This window comes from Notolepis coatsorum (assembly GCF_963971535.1).
Source record: "Notolepis coatsorum genome assembly, chromosome: 6".
Lineage (NCBI taxonomy): Eukaryota > Metazoa > Chordata > Actinopteri > Aulopiformes > Paralepididae > Notolepis > Notolepis coatsorum.
The window spans coordinates 78612517-78625343 of record NC_140170.1 but is presented as its reverse complement, the minus strand read 5'-3'; the positions used below and the strand labels follow the sequence as shown (position 1 = coordinate 78625343).

The 12827-nt window shown below is 43.4% G+C and overlaps 1 protein-coding gene across 4 annotated transcripts in view; it reads right to left on the bottom strand.

The window, feature by feature from the left end:
* Positions 1-1607: 1607 nt before the first annotated feature.
* The window catches only part of eif4enif1 (eukaryotic translation initiation factor 4E nuclear import factor 1), a 40302-nt gene continuing 29082 nt past the window's right edge, over positions 1608-12827 (bottom strand). For all 4 annotated transcript variants that reach the window (XM_084317015.1, XM_084317017.1, XM_084317018.1 and 1 more), the window contains exons 14-19: positions 11318-11454; positions 10726-10804; positions 9271-9391; positions 8368-8709; positions 5862-6035; positions 1608-3061 (exon numbers count right to left, since the gene is read on the bottom strand). In XM_084317015.1, the coding sequence (XP_084173141.1) occupies positions 2868-3061; positions 5862-6035; positions 8368-8709; positions 9271-9391; positions 10726-10804; positions 11318-11454 (1047 nt within the window). In that variant the 3' untranslated portion in view covers positions 1608-2867. The remainder of the gene's footprint in view (positions 3062-5861; positions 6036-8367; positions 8710-9270; positions 9392-10725; positions 10805-11317; positions 11455-12827) is intronic.

Genomic DNA, 12827 nt, shown 5'->3' with positions numbered 1-12827 from the left:
TCGATTATTATTATTACGATTATTCAGGATTGATCACAAATTGCGGGGGTCTTTTTTCTGTTGCCAGAATGGACTTGCTAGGTTTCTCTTCCTGGTCTGTTAGCCCCCTCCCCCCCAGACAAACCAAGCCCGCCCTCCACCTCCTCTAAGCGCCTTGTTGGAAACACATTTCATGACAGGTCACTCAAATTATATTGACCAATAAAAGGGTGGAGCAAATATTCACAAAATGTTCAAATATGAATATAATTTTTTTATAAATATATATTCAATAGATAACTATAGTAGTCTTTGTCTCAGGGATATAAATGCCATGCATTTAAATTATCAGCTTAGTTTGTCAAAATCTAACTTTTAGCCCCTCTGCTTTTTATTTTAAAAGCATTGGTATAGAAGGTGATCATTCCGACTAGTCTTGTATCCTACATGTTCTTTTTGTAATAAAAAGGAAAACAAGTTTACAAATGTTTTATGCATCCCTTTTATTTAATCATTTAGGGATGGGTATCAGAAAAGAATAGCGGAAATGTACCGATTTCCAGACATCAAAAAGCTTCAACTTGTTCATAATGTCTCTCTAGCTTATGTGGAGGAAATGCATCAGCTAATAATTCAACATAAAATAAATGTACCAAGCAGCAACCAGTTTAGCAGGTGTGTGATCTGCCGTGTTTTATATATTTCCCTCCTTTTTACTAAATATTACTCATAATGCTGGACACATGTTGCGGCCATAACCCCTTTCTAGGTGGTAGGATTTGATCAACACTTGAATTAGTAGAGAGCAGCAAAGTTAACACCGTTCACTTTCTTAAAAGCATCGTCTTTCCATGTAGCACCTGTGCAGATTGAAGAGTAGACAAGTGGGTGGGTTGGGGCAAGGGGTACACAATTGTATGCATCGAAAACCGCTATAGAATTCATAATGGTAACCCAACGTATGCCCATATAAAAAATAAATTACACAAGAACAAGAGGCAGCAGCATAAAGCTAGACGGCATCGTGGCGCAGTGGTTAGCACTGTTGTCACAGTAAGAAAGTCCTGGGTTCAAACCCCAGTAGGGGGCCTTTCTGTGTGGAGTTTGCATGTTCTCCCTGTGTTTGCACTCGTTTCCTCAGGGTACTCAGATTTCCTCCCCACACCAAAAGACATGCATGTTAGGTTTCCTGCCTTTCCTGCCATTGCCCTTGACCGAGGTACCGGCATTACAACTGGGGGTCGTCTCCGGGCTGCTCCTAAATAGTTAGGATGGGTCAAATACAGAGGACGAATTTCCCCACGGAGATTAATGATTGTTCAACTTGTGCGGCACAAGGAGGGTTTTGTGCTGCGATGTTTAAAGACTAGACTGAATTTTGACTACATAATTGATCTAGTGGCCTGTTAAGCATTCATCCGCGCCATGTCGGTAAAGAGGGGTTAAGTAGCCACGACCTCGCTGTTAGAAGCCTCCACTTCATGCGCACGGTCTGTAGGCTACGACTCGAATTTCTGGCAAACCACAGCTTGCAGAGAGGATTTCTCAGATTAGACTATACAAAATTACATGTCAAACGTCATTCAACAAGCGTTCAAATAATCATGCGAGACAAGACATATTTTGAGTTTGTTTTACTCAACATTTTATTTATTAATTCTATTTGTGCTTTTTATAACTTAATAGCACTTTTATTTTTTAGCATAAACTGAATCCCAACCACCCCAAAAAGAAATAGACATTGTGATTTAGAGTAGTGCTTCTCCCCCTGTGACAGGTTGGATGGGAGGGGATACGGTAAAAAAAAAAAAAAAAAAAATTGAGAAAAAGGCACAACCAGCACTTGCGGCCTCCCCCTGGGGCCTTACAGACACTCCTTCCCCTGGGGCCTTACTGAAACACCTCTCCCTGGGGCCTTAACGAAATGCCCACCCCTGGGGCCTTAGAGACTCCTCCCCCTGGGGCCTTAGAGACTCCTCCCCCTGGGGCCTTAGAGACTCCTCCCCTGGGGCCTTAGAGACTCCTCCCCCTGGGGCCTTACTGAAACACCTCCCCCTGGGGCCAGAGACTCCTCTCCCTGGGGCCTTACTGAAACGCCTCCCCCTGGGGCCAGAGACTGCTCTCCCTGGGGCCTTACTGAAACACCTCCCCCTGGGGCCAGACTCCTCTCCCTGGGGCCTTACTGAAACGCCTCCCCCTGGGGCCAGAGACTGCTCTCCCTGGGGCCTTACTGAAACACTTCCTCCTGGGGCCTTAGAGACTCCTCTCCCTGGGGCCTTACTGAAACGCCTCCCCCTGGGGCCTTACTGAAACGCCTCCCCCTGGGGCCCAACTCAAGATTCAAACATCAGAAGTCCTGGCAGCCATTTCTCAGTGCATTTTCAGGGGGTGAAATTACACTAGGACAAAAAAAAATAAAAAAGGGAACGCTACCATCTCTTGGTGGCTCTACTTAGTCAAGTCTGACTGCAGTGAAGTTTAACCTTCCCCCATACCAAGAAAAGAAACTTTAGCTATGTACAGGGATAATAAGATTCTTTCCCAGGGTCTGTACAATTCAGGCCTATACATTATTTACTTCATCTTTACTGCAAAGAAACTAAATACAAAAAAAACAGAAAAAGTACACCAGTCAGCTGCAAAAAATGAAAATCTCCATAACACCATGTTTCCCTTTTCTCAGGTTAGGCCTCATCACAAGCGGTGACTTCAAAGTTGACAAGACAAGGCATCTGTCAGACTGCTCAGAGTCTGCGGCGCATCGTCTCACAAATCAAAGTTCACATTTTCTTTCCTGGTAATGGAAAAAAATGGATTGAACAAAAAAGAAAAAAAAAGAAGATTTTTTTGTTTGTTTTTTCTGCCATCCAGCAAACTGGTTGCAACTCTCACGGCCGGAACTCCAGTTCGTCTACACTAATGACCTTGGTTGGCATGGAGGGCAGCGGCTGCTCCAGCACGTCTGTGCCGAACCACTTGGCCAGGCCAAGGGGGGGGCTGCCACCGTGCCGCTGGGAGCTGTTTGTCCGGTGAGGGCCGTGACTGTGGCTGTGTGACTGAGGGCCTGGAATCGTCTGGTGCACTGCAGGCAGGAGAGAGAGAACAGGACATTTCAGCAAGGGCCACCAAATCCTGCACCTAGAAACTATTTCATTCCTTTAAGATATTCCTTTATTGATCCCCTTGGGAAAATGCCAGCGTGGGGAGGGGAGGCACGGTAGAAAGACATGAGATACAATTAGATCTGAATATAAGAGAAAAAATTAAGTGTAAAGAATATAAACTCTGAGGCGGCTGGGTGGCGCAGCGGACATTGCGCTCGTCACCAACGCAAGAGACACCGGGTTCGACTCCGGCTGTCGGCGTTGCCTCCGGCTTGGGCCAGCCGTCATACTAACTCAATTGGCAGAGTTAGCGGGTGGAAGTCGATGGTGGTAATCTGGACGTTGTGGACAGCGACCCCTACAGGTCGGTTGGGGACGCCTGCACAGCAGACAGGAAATGGCGGGGGTAGTGTGAGCCTCCCACACGTTACACCTCGCCAATGACAGTCCGCGCTGGCAGGTGAAAAGATGAGACAGGCTGCCTCCTCATGTATCGGAGGGGACACGTGATGCAAGGATTCCATCCTCCCTACAACCGGCCAGTGGGGGCCATATGCGAGCAACGTTCAAGACAGGGGAGGGAAGAATTGGCACAATGGAATTGGGATGGGAGAAAAAAGAAAAATGAGAAAAAGTGGATACAAAAATAATAATATAAACTCTGAATATAAGAAAAGTAAACAGTGTAAACAAAGGTGCAGATGAGGGTCTGTATGCCCCATCAGTTATATTATAAGTTACAATAAATATAGGCAATAAAGAATTTTAATTATTTTTGGATTACAGAAAAATCTGTTGCAGCTGCACTGTTTTCCATGAAAATCCCATATTTGGATAAGTTTGACAATTTCTCAATCTGAAAATCATTATTTAATAAAACACAGAAAAGGATCACCAAGTTACTCTGGATAAAAAAAACTTTACAGACAACATTGAGACAAAGCTTCCTGACACATCTCCATCCAAACTCTTGGAATAACTCATTGAAATCTCATCTGATACCACCTGGAGAGCTAGTTTCAGAGTGTGGTGCTGAGTACCAAGTATCTCATGATGCAGCAGTTAAGGTGTTGATACCATTCAGCACCACATATCTGTGTGAAGCTGGCTTTTCATCCATGACAGCTCTGAAAACAAAATATAGGGCCAAGTTGAGCCTTGAGGATGACATGCGTGTTGCCTTGTCAAAGATCTCCCCACATATTGACCGTATTATTAGCCAGCAGCAGGAGACCTCGCATTGAGCTAGTAATGTCCACAGAGTGAACGAGTGCTTATTTTCTGTATTTATTTATATTCTTTGAGAAATGGTAACTTGGTGATCCTTTTCTGTATTCAAAAGAAAATATGATTTTCTGTTTGAGAAATGGTCAAACTTATCCAAATATGCTATTTTTATGGAGAACAGTGCAGCTGCAACAGATGGCACTTTAGTGATCCTTTTCTGTAATTTTATTTAAAGAAATATGCTATTTGATTTACTACTACAAGCAGTGTAATGTCAACAGTACTAAGCCATTTAGACTTGAAACACCTGTTAATAATGCATTATATAGCCTGCATATACACACAAATGCGTTTCCTGGTTTCTTAAATAAACATTATTTTGAAAGCAAGCACTTTTGTCATCATTGTAGCAAAAAAGACAGGACAGGAAAAGTCTTTATCGTATGTAGGGGTGCCCTGGAATATTTTATTGAACACGGGTGCCTTGGCAGCAGAAAGGTTGAGAACCCCTGACCTAACTGGCATGATATAAGTCATACTGTGTTAAGTACAGCTCTGTCAAAGTTCTCATGATGCTGCATTAAGTACAGCCCTGTCATTAGTTCTTATGATGCTGCATTAAGTACAGCCCTGTCAATAGTTCTTATGATGCTGCATTAAGTACAGCCCTGTCATTAGTTCTTATGATGCTGCATTAAGTACAGCCCTGTCATTAGTTCTTATGATGCTGCATTAAGTACAGCCCCGTCAGCAGTTTGCAAATAATTGTTTGAAAACTGACTGTCAAAATGAAGACAAAAATGGAGATAGTCACTCGTCGCTACAATGTTGGAAGGAAATGAGGGTCGTGACCAGTAAGAAAAATGTGCGCATTCCCAAATGATGAGGAAACGTATACATCCTGCGTATACATGTAGCCAGCACTATTGAATCACAAGCATTTATGGTTAGAATGCCTGTTTTGTCAATCAAATGTATATCAAACCTCTTGAGTTCAGAAAAATAGAAAATAGGACAATATAATCTCACAAGCAAGTGGACATATCCAAGAGCATGACTGATACAATAAAAATACATGGGTTTTACTGATACAAGAGACTTCCTGCAGAAACTTCTAAGATCCACACAGTGTGGCGTGACTGACATTAATTAAAAGCCATTGTATGAGGTAAACCATCATTGATCATTTTCTAATTGGTAGAGAGCTTATTAGAAGAAATGATCATCCCAGCTTAATGTCTCAATTGGCTCAGCTTTACCCTCCCTCCCCCAAGTCACAAAAAATACCTATTTCTTATGTACTTTAAAGTAAAAACTGTGCCTGCTATGCAAAATGTGCACAGGTTGGCAAGTGGCCAAGAGAACCAGAAACTTACAAGCAGCGTGACCATTTTATGTGGAAACATTGTGGGGCTGCTGTAGGTGAAATTTGCAAGCAGTTGAAAAATATTGCATGGGTTTGGTTGAATTTAGCAAAGGCTAGATCACTGCACAGCCCAGACCATGTACCAGGCTCAACACAGGCCACACAACCAGGCCTCCAATACTCACTTGGTCTGTGTTGCTGCTGGAGCTGCTGCTGCATGACGGCTAGCTGCATCTGAGTACTGGCTCGGGGAGGTAGGAGGGGATGCCCTGTGGCACCTAGAGGGTAGAGCGGCTGTCCGAGCCGGGCAGGAGGCAGGCCTTGGAGCTGAGCAAGGTCAACATGTGGTGGAAATATACCTGGTATGAAAACAAGATTTCCATTAGGGCAAAATGACAGTTATTACACAGGGTTCCCATACTTATTTCACCATTCAATTCCAAAACTTCTTTTCCATAACTTCATATTAAATTACCATCAGTATTTGTCTGCGGTGTAAAGAATGAACAATCTATAATTTAACTGCTGTGACACTGTATATTTATTACATGAAAGCTGTATAATTTGACTAGAGGGTGAGATTGTGCGCAAAAAAATAAAATAAAATGGCACACATTTCACCTGGATACTCCTGTAATTTATATTTTCAAATGTACATAAAACGATACCATTTTAAAACTACCACTGGCCTGGAAAACACATTTTCTAATTCCATAACAGCAATTCCATTCCATCAGCTATGGAACACCCTACCTATGGACAGTAAGGAGGCTGGAGCACTACAAATATTAGGGGTGGAACGGTTCACAAAATGGACGGTTCGGTTCGCATCACGGTTTTTCGGTTCGGTGTGATATACGTTGTTTTTTATTAAAAAAAGAATTTAACACTCAAATCTAAACATGCTTCCCATTTATTAAAAAAAAAAAAAAAAAGTTTACAGTGTTAGTGTTTACAGCCTTAAATAATGTTTGGCACACAAAGACCGAACTGACTGACAAATGTAGCCTATATTTTTGAAAGTATTAACTTAGTGCAAACAAACAATATGCTCAGCCAGCACTAGACTTTCTTTAATATAAACACAAAAAAACAATGTCAACAATGTTTAAATTCGCTGATTCGTTTTCTGCTTGAAATTAAAGTGCAGTATTTGAAATACAATGAAAGGAATATGGCTGGATTTCTTATCAAAGGGAAAAGTGTCACCGTTATTTAAAATAAATAAATTAGAAGGCCATCAAATAAATTGCAGCATACATCAAACTAACACACTGTACCGTTTCAAAACAACAGTTTTAAAATAAGTACATTATCTGTCTACATTTATTTAGACTAACATTATTTAAATATTGAGTGCAACTGTGGTTGATTACGTAATTCGGTGAGTTGGAACCATCTATGGGTTGGCGGGTCCCCACGGACATTTTAGTGTCACGGACCTTCAGCTCCGGTAATGTTAGGAGTTCATAACATCAACATGCAGTGGAAAAGCAGCAATAGTCCCGGTTGGAGTTAGTATCGTCTTAAAACACCCCGCCTCTCAGACTCATTTTCTCCTCTGCTAGCTAGTAGCTACGATAACATTGCATTGACTATTAGCTGGCGGGCTACCATAGTTCAACATGTGTTATGTTGTACAAACTGCTAACGCTATGGCAAGATGTGTGTAGGCCTATGTAATGTTAATGGCTATGTTTTTAAAGTCGTAATGAAGATTGATTTATATTGTGCTTGCCATTTTTACACAAACTGACTAGCACCTACAGTGCTGCTGCTGCTGCTGAATATTTTAGGCAACCAACTTGTGTTTAGCGTTTCTCTGATTGGCCAATACGCCCATGTGACCACGGCAGCGCGAGAGAGCTGCAGCGCGGAAATAGGCTGTCTATTGCCATTCTCTAAAACAAACTCTAACCTTAACCAGCTCCTTAACAGCGCCTAAACTTTAACCCTTCTAACCTTAAGCAACTCCGAAACAATGCCTAACCTTAACCAACTCCGAAACAATGCTTAAAGTTATGCCTAAACTTAACGGCGAAAGAATGCGAATGCACGTTTAAAAAAAAAAAAAAGAGCCGTAGGATCCACAGCAATGCAGCGCTGCCAATGGAGCTAGTTCTGGATAGTGAAAAAGGGCGGATTACTGCTACATAACGCCCCCGCTCTGCTGCTGCCGCGTCGCGGGGGCGTGGCTAGACGCAAGTTGGGCATGGTTAGACACAAGTTGGTTGCCTTTAATATTTAGGCCTCCCGGCCAAATGAAGTTTTATTTTTTTATTTGCGCATCATCTGAACTGTACGGTACACGGTTCGAATGCGTATCGTTCCACCCCTACTAAATATTTTCAAAAGTAAGCTAAAGAATGTACCTCTTCACCATAGCCTTTTAATGCACTCTGCCCCTTACTCATTACATCCACAATATGATTATTGTACTGTAAATGAGAGCCATTTTATACTCATTTTGTCTGCACTTCATGCATTGCAATTATCTGCTCATTTTATGCCTGTCTATATTTATGCCAATTTAATGCTCTTTTTATGAGTGTCTATTTTGTCTACATTACTGCTGTGAAGCACTTTGGGCTACAATTCTTGTAAGTGCTATACAAATAAAGGTTAGGATCATTATAGGATCACAATGACAACATTAAACCCCCAGTATGGCGGCGGAGAAGCAGCACTAACCTGCTTGCAGCAGAGCAGGCCCGAGCTGCTGAGGCTGGATACCCTGCGCTAGCATCCGTTGCACCACGCTGGGGTGGAGCTGTGGGGGCGGCGGGCGCACCATGGGGACGTGGGACAGCAGCGGTACCGGGTAGATGGGACGAGAGTAGGACGACGGCGGCCCGGAAGACACCAGCGCGGGGTTGTGGTGTCCCGACGAGGACGGCCTGAGGCGCTCGTGGTCCTTGCCGGGTATGGAGTGATGAGACTGGGAGGACAGCGCCGTGGAGCAGCTCTTCATGCCTCCGGACTGAGGGATGCCCCCCTCCATGGCCTCCAGGAACGAGTTGGGAGAACAGTCGCCTGTACCGCGCGTGACAGAAGTATCCATGTTAGAGCAGAAATATCCCACTGGGAAAAGGTTCATCTAGCCTCAATTTAAAATACTATCCCACTGGGAAAAGGTTAATCTAGTCTCAATTTAAAATACTATCAACAGTTCATATAGTTTGAGTATGACCTTTTTGGCTGTGAAATCCAACACCTTCACCATAAATGGTAAATGGCTGCATTTATATAACTCTTTTATCCAAAGCGCTTTACAATTTGTTCCTCACATTTGACCCATTCACTCATACACCGACGGCAGAGGCTACCATGCAAGGTGCCAACCAGCTCATCGGGAGCAGTTAGGGGTTAAGAGTCTTGCTCAAGGACACTTCCGACATGCTGCCTGGGAATCGAACAGAGAACCTCCGGATTACCAGACGACTGCTCTACCTACCGAGCCACTGTGGCCCACTGTACCTTTTACATCAAGGTAAAAAAGCTGTTACCACGTCGTCTATACATGTGAACAGTTTATAGTACAGAAATATTTCATTATAGATCAGTGATGATGGATATGATGGCAGCTATAGATACCGTCTTGGGAGTGCAACGCCTCCTCCTTGCTGTCCGGACGACTACCGGGTTCATCTTTGCTTTTTTCTTTCGTCTCGTACATTTTGCGGATCACAGATGTAGGTGTAAACGACGGTGACAACTGAAACATGAAAATACAACCATTACCAGGGTGTTGGGGGGGATAAGAACAGTACAACTTGAGTATATTAAGTAGATTATACATTTTGATCAACTTGAGTCCCATTGTGAGGATGACATGTGATGAACGATGCAATGCGGTCGAGCTCGACACAGAACACATCAGTATTGTGTGATCATTACATGTCCTCACAACGAAAGGATAGGATTCAGGTCAGAAATAGTCTAAATGCCCCCTTTAATGGTTCATTCCAATTCCCAGGGAGAGTTATCCTCATTAAGTAAGAGTAAAAGATATTGAAATTCATTTGAAAAAGTAGTGTTTATTTCCACCTGGGCAGGTCGTGTGAATACTTTCGGCAACCAACATGCCCTTCCACGTTGGATTGGCCAGCGATATGCACATACGCGCGTTACCGGCGTAGGGGGAAACGAGCGTAGAAGATAGCTGGCCAATCAGAGCAACGCGAAAGGCATGTTGTGGTACCAGAAAAGTCACGTGAAACACTGCAGACCACCGATTGGTCAGAAGAGAGACGAGTCACTCGTTGGAGGCTCTCCACAAAAACAGAAAGCCGCCATCTTTAATGTCTTGCATAGGATTTCATTTGCAGCAGGAACAAGTGCAATAAACAAAAAAGGATACAGTCACTGTGTATTCTGCCTCATTTATTGATTAAACAAAACCGACATCAACACAATTTGCCACAGAGCGGAGTTTAGTCTCACAAAAAGATCGCTGACTTGTTAAGCTTGTTGTTAGGTTAGGTGCTAATGTTGTGCTAGCGTTTTAGCATGGCTATCGTACATAGCGTGATCAATATAACTCGCTATAGATTGTTTGTACTAGTAACTAATGGTTAATGCTAGTAGAATACACAACGTGAGGTAATCACCATCCATTTTAAACCGGTTATTACCCAATGCTAACGTTAGCAGATGAGACGCAAGACTGGTGCCGTTACAGCTTGTTAGCCTAATGCTAACGTTAGCAGATAGACACGAGAGCCTAGGTAACGTTAAAGCAATGAGAGGTAGCGGTAGCAGAATAGACACAACGAGAGTCTCGTTAATGTTATTATTGATTGAAAACTGTGTTTTACTCTGGCTTGCGCCTAGCTCACGGACATAGCTATGCTGGAGCTCTCAGCTGTACACCAGCGGCCCCCCGCCTCCCCACAGGGAGACAAGTACGAAATGCGCGCGTTACCGGCGTAGGGGGAAAACGAGCGTAGAGGGCTGGCCGATCGCTGGCCAATCAGAGCAACGGGGAAGGACATGTTGGTTGCCGAAAGTATTCACGCGGGCAGGTCAGTGGAGTGACTGAATACTCACCATACTGGTGACAGCGTTGCCGGGGGAGTTCCTCCCAGCAGGGTGACCTGGTCCAGGAGCTCGGACCATACGTTGTTGTCTGCATTAGAAAGCAGTCATATATTGAGTCGTCTGCATTATAAGCACAGTCATATATCGAGTTGTCTGCATAATAAGTGATATATTGAGTTGTCTGCATTATAAGCAGTCATATATAGAGTTGTCTGCATTATAAGCACAGTCATATATAGTTTTCTGCATTATAAGCAAACATTAAGTTGCCTGCATAATAAGCACAAACATATTAAGGTCACCCAGCAGAGACCAAGGACAACCATATACATTCGAAAACAACTCCATTCTAATAACAAGTTGTGCAAAACACTATTTTGTGGCCAAGATTCATGTTAACTTCAGATATTTGAAAGACTCAGTGATATATATATTTTATATACAAAAAAACAAATAATTGAAGACCAGCAACTGACCACAAGCAAAGATTGGCAAGATTAAGAGTTTACAAATATAAACATGGATGGCAATATATATACGTCTTTTGGTCACAATAAGCGGTTACGAGGACATCAGCGTTATTTCTATATAAACAACAAACCTGTTGCGGAAGGCCTTGTCCTGCTGCAGCTTGTTGTAACCCGTCTGGAATGGATGATGGCCAAGCAGAGCAAGGTCCTGCTGGAACGCCAAGGCATCCAGGTCAGCCTGGTCCACCACCATAGAGAGCGCCCTCATCTGGACACACAAGAAAGCAGAAGCCATTTAATGCTAAAGGTGCAGAATATCAAGCCCCGCCCTCTCTTCTTGATCCTCCAATCCAAAACTGTAGCTTCCCCTCGACAAACAAAGTTGGATGATCCCCACCTCGCCCTAGGGGTGTAAGAACATATCAACACTCTAGTATCGCGACATTACGTTTAGTGATACTGTATAAATTCTCACTTTTATTAATAGTTTACATACAAGATGTGGCAGTGGTTCATTTTCACGTTGCGTTTGAACCCTCGACCGCTAGATAGTGTTGTAATCAATCTTCGGCCACCGACTCTTCCACTCCAATGTAACAACGTAAACCGAGACAGGAAGTAGTAAGCACATGGGGTAAACTGGCAGAGTCATAACAGGGTGCACTGCATTAAAGGATAACTCTACTTTTTTTTTTTTAAATTAGCTTATTTAACATCTTCCCTGGAGTTAGACAAGAAGATGCATACCTTTTTTGTCTCTGTGCGTGCATTTTAGCTTTGGGAATAGACGCTCCGTTAGCATAGCTTAGCTTCATCACTGGAAGTGGGGGAGGACAGTAGCCTTACAGTGCCTTACAGTGTATTGCAAGGTCTGACATTGACCAAACTTGATATGCATGACCTTGGTGGGCTCTAGGTCAACTCCTGAAAAGGGGGTCAATGTCAGACCTTGCAATCAAAAGTTAGGGGCGCACTGAAATTATGGCAAGGGTTATTAGCCCGCTAACTTTTGATTGCAAAAGGAAGTGTATTGGCTCATTCGTTCTGATTGGTTGAAATTGCCTTCATGTTTGCCACCTACTGCCACCTACTGCTTTGGCAGTGTACTTCATCAGTGTGCTCTGGTGACAAAAACGAAAAAAAAACGAAAGTGTGACTCGAGGCGCATGACGTCGCGGCGATACGCGGCGATGCGTATAAGAAAACAATACGAAGATGATACGAAAGGTGTAACCTCAGCCTTACAGTGCCTTACAGTGTATTGCAAGGTCTGACATTGACCAAACTTGATATGCATGACCTTGGTGGGCTCTAGGTCAACTCCTGAAAAGGGGGTCAATGTCAGACTTTGCAATCAAAAGTTAGCGGGCTAATAACCCTTGCCATAATTTCAGTGCGCCCCTAACTTTTGATTTCAAGGTCTGACATTGACCCCCTTTTCAGGAGTTGACCTAGAGCCCACCAAGGTCATGCATATCAAGTTTGGTCAATGTCAGACCTTGCAATACACTGTAAGGCACTGTAAGGCTACTGTCCTCCCCCACTTCCAGTGATGAAGCTAAGCTATGCTAACGGAGCGTCTATTCCCAAAGCTAAAATGCACGCACAGAGACAAAAAAGGTATGCATCTTCTTGTCTAAC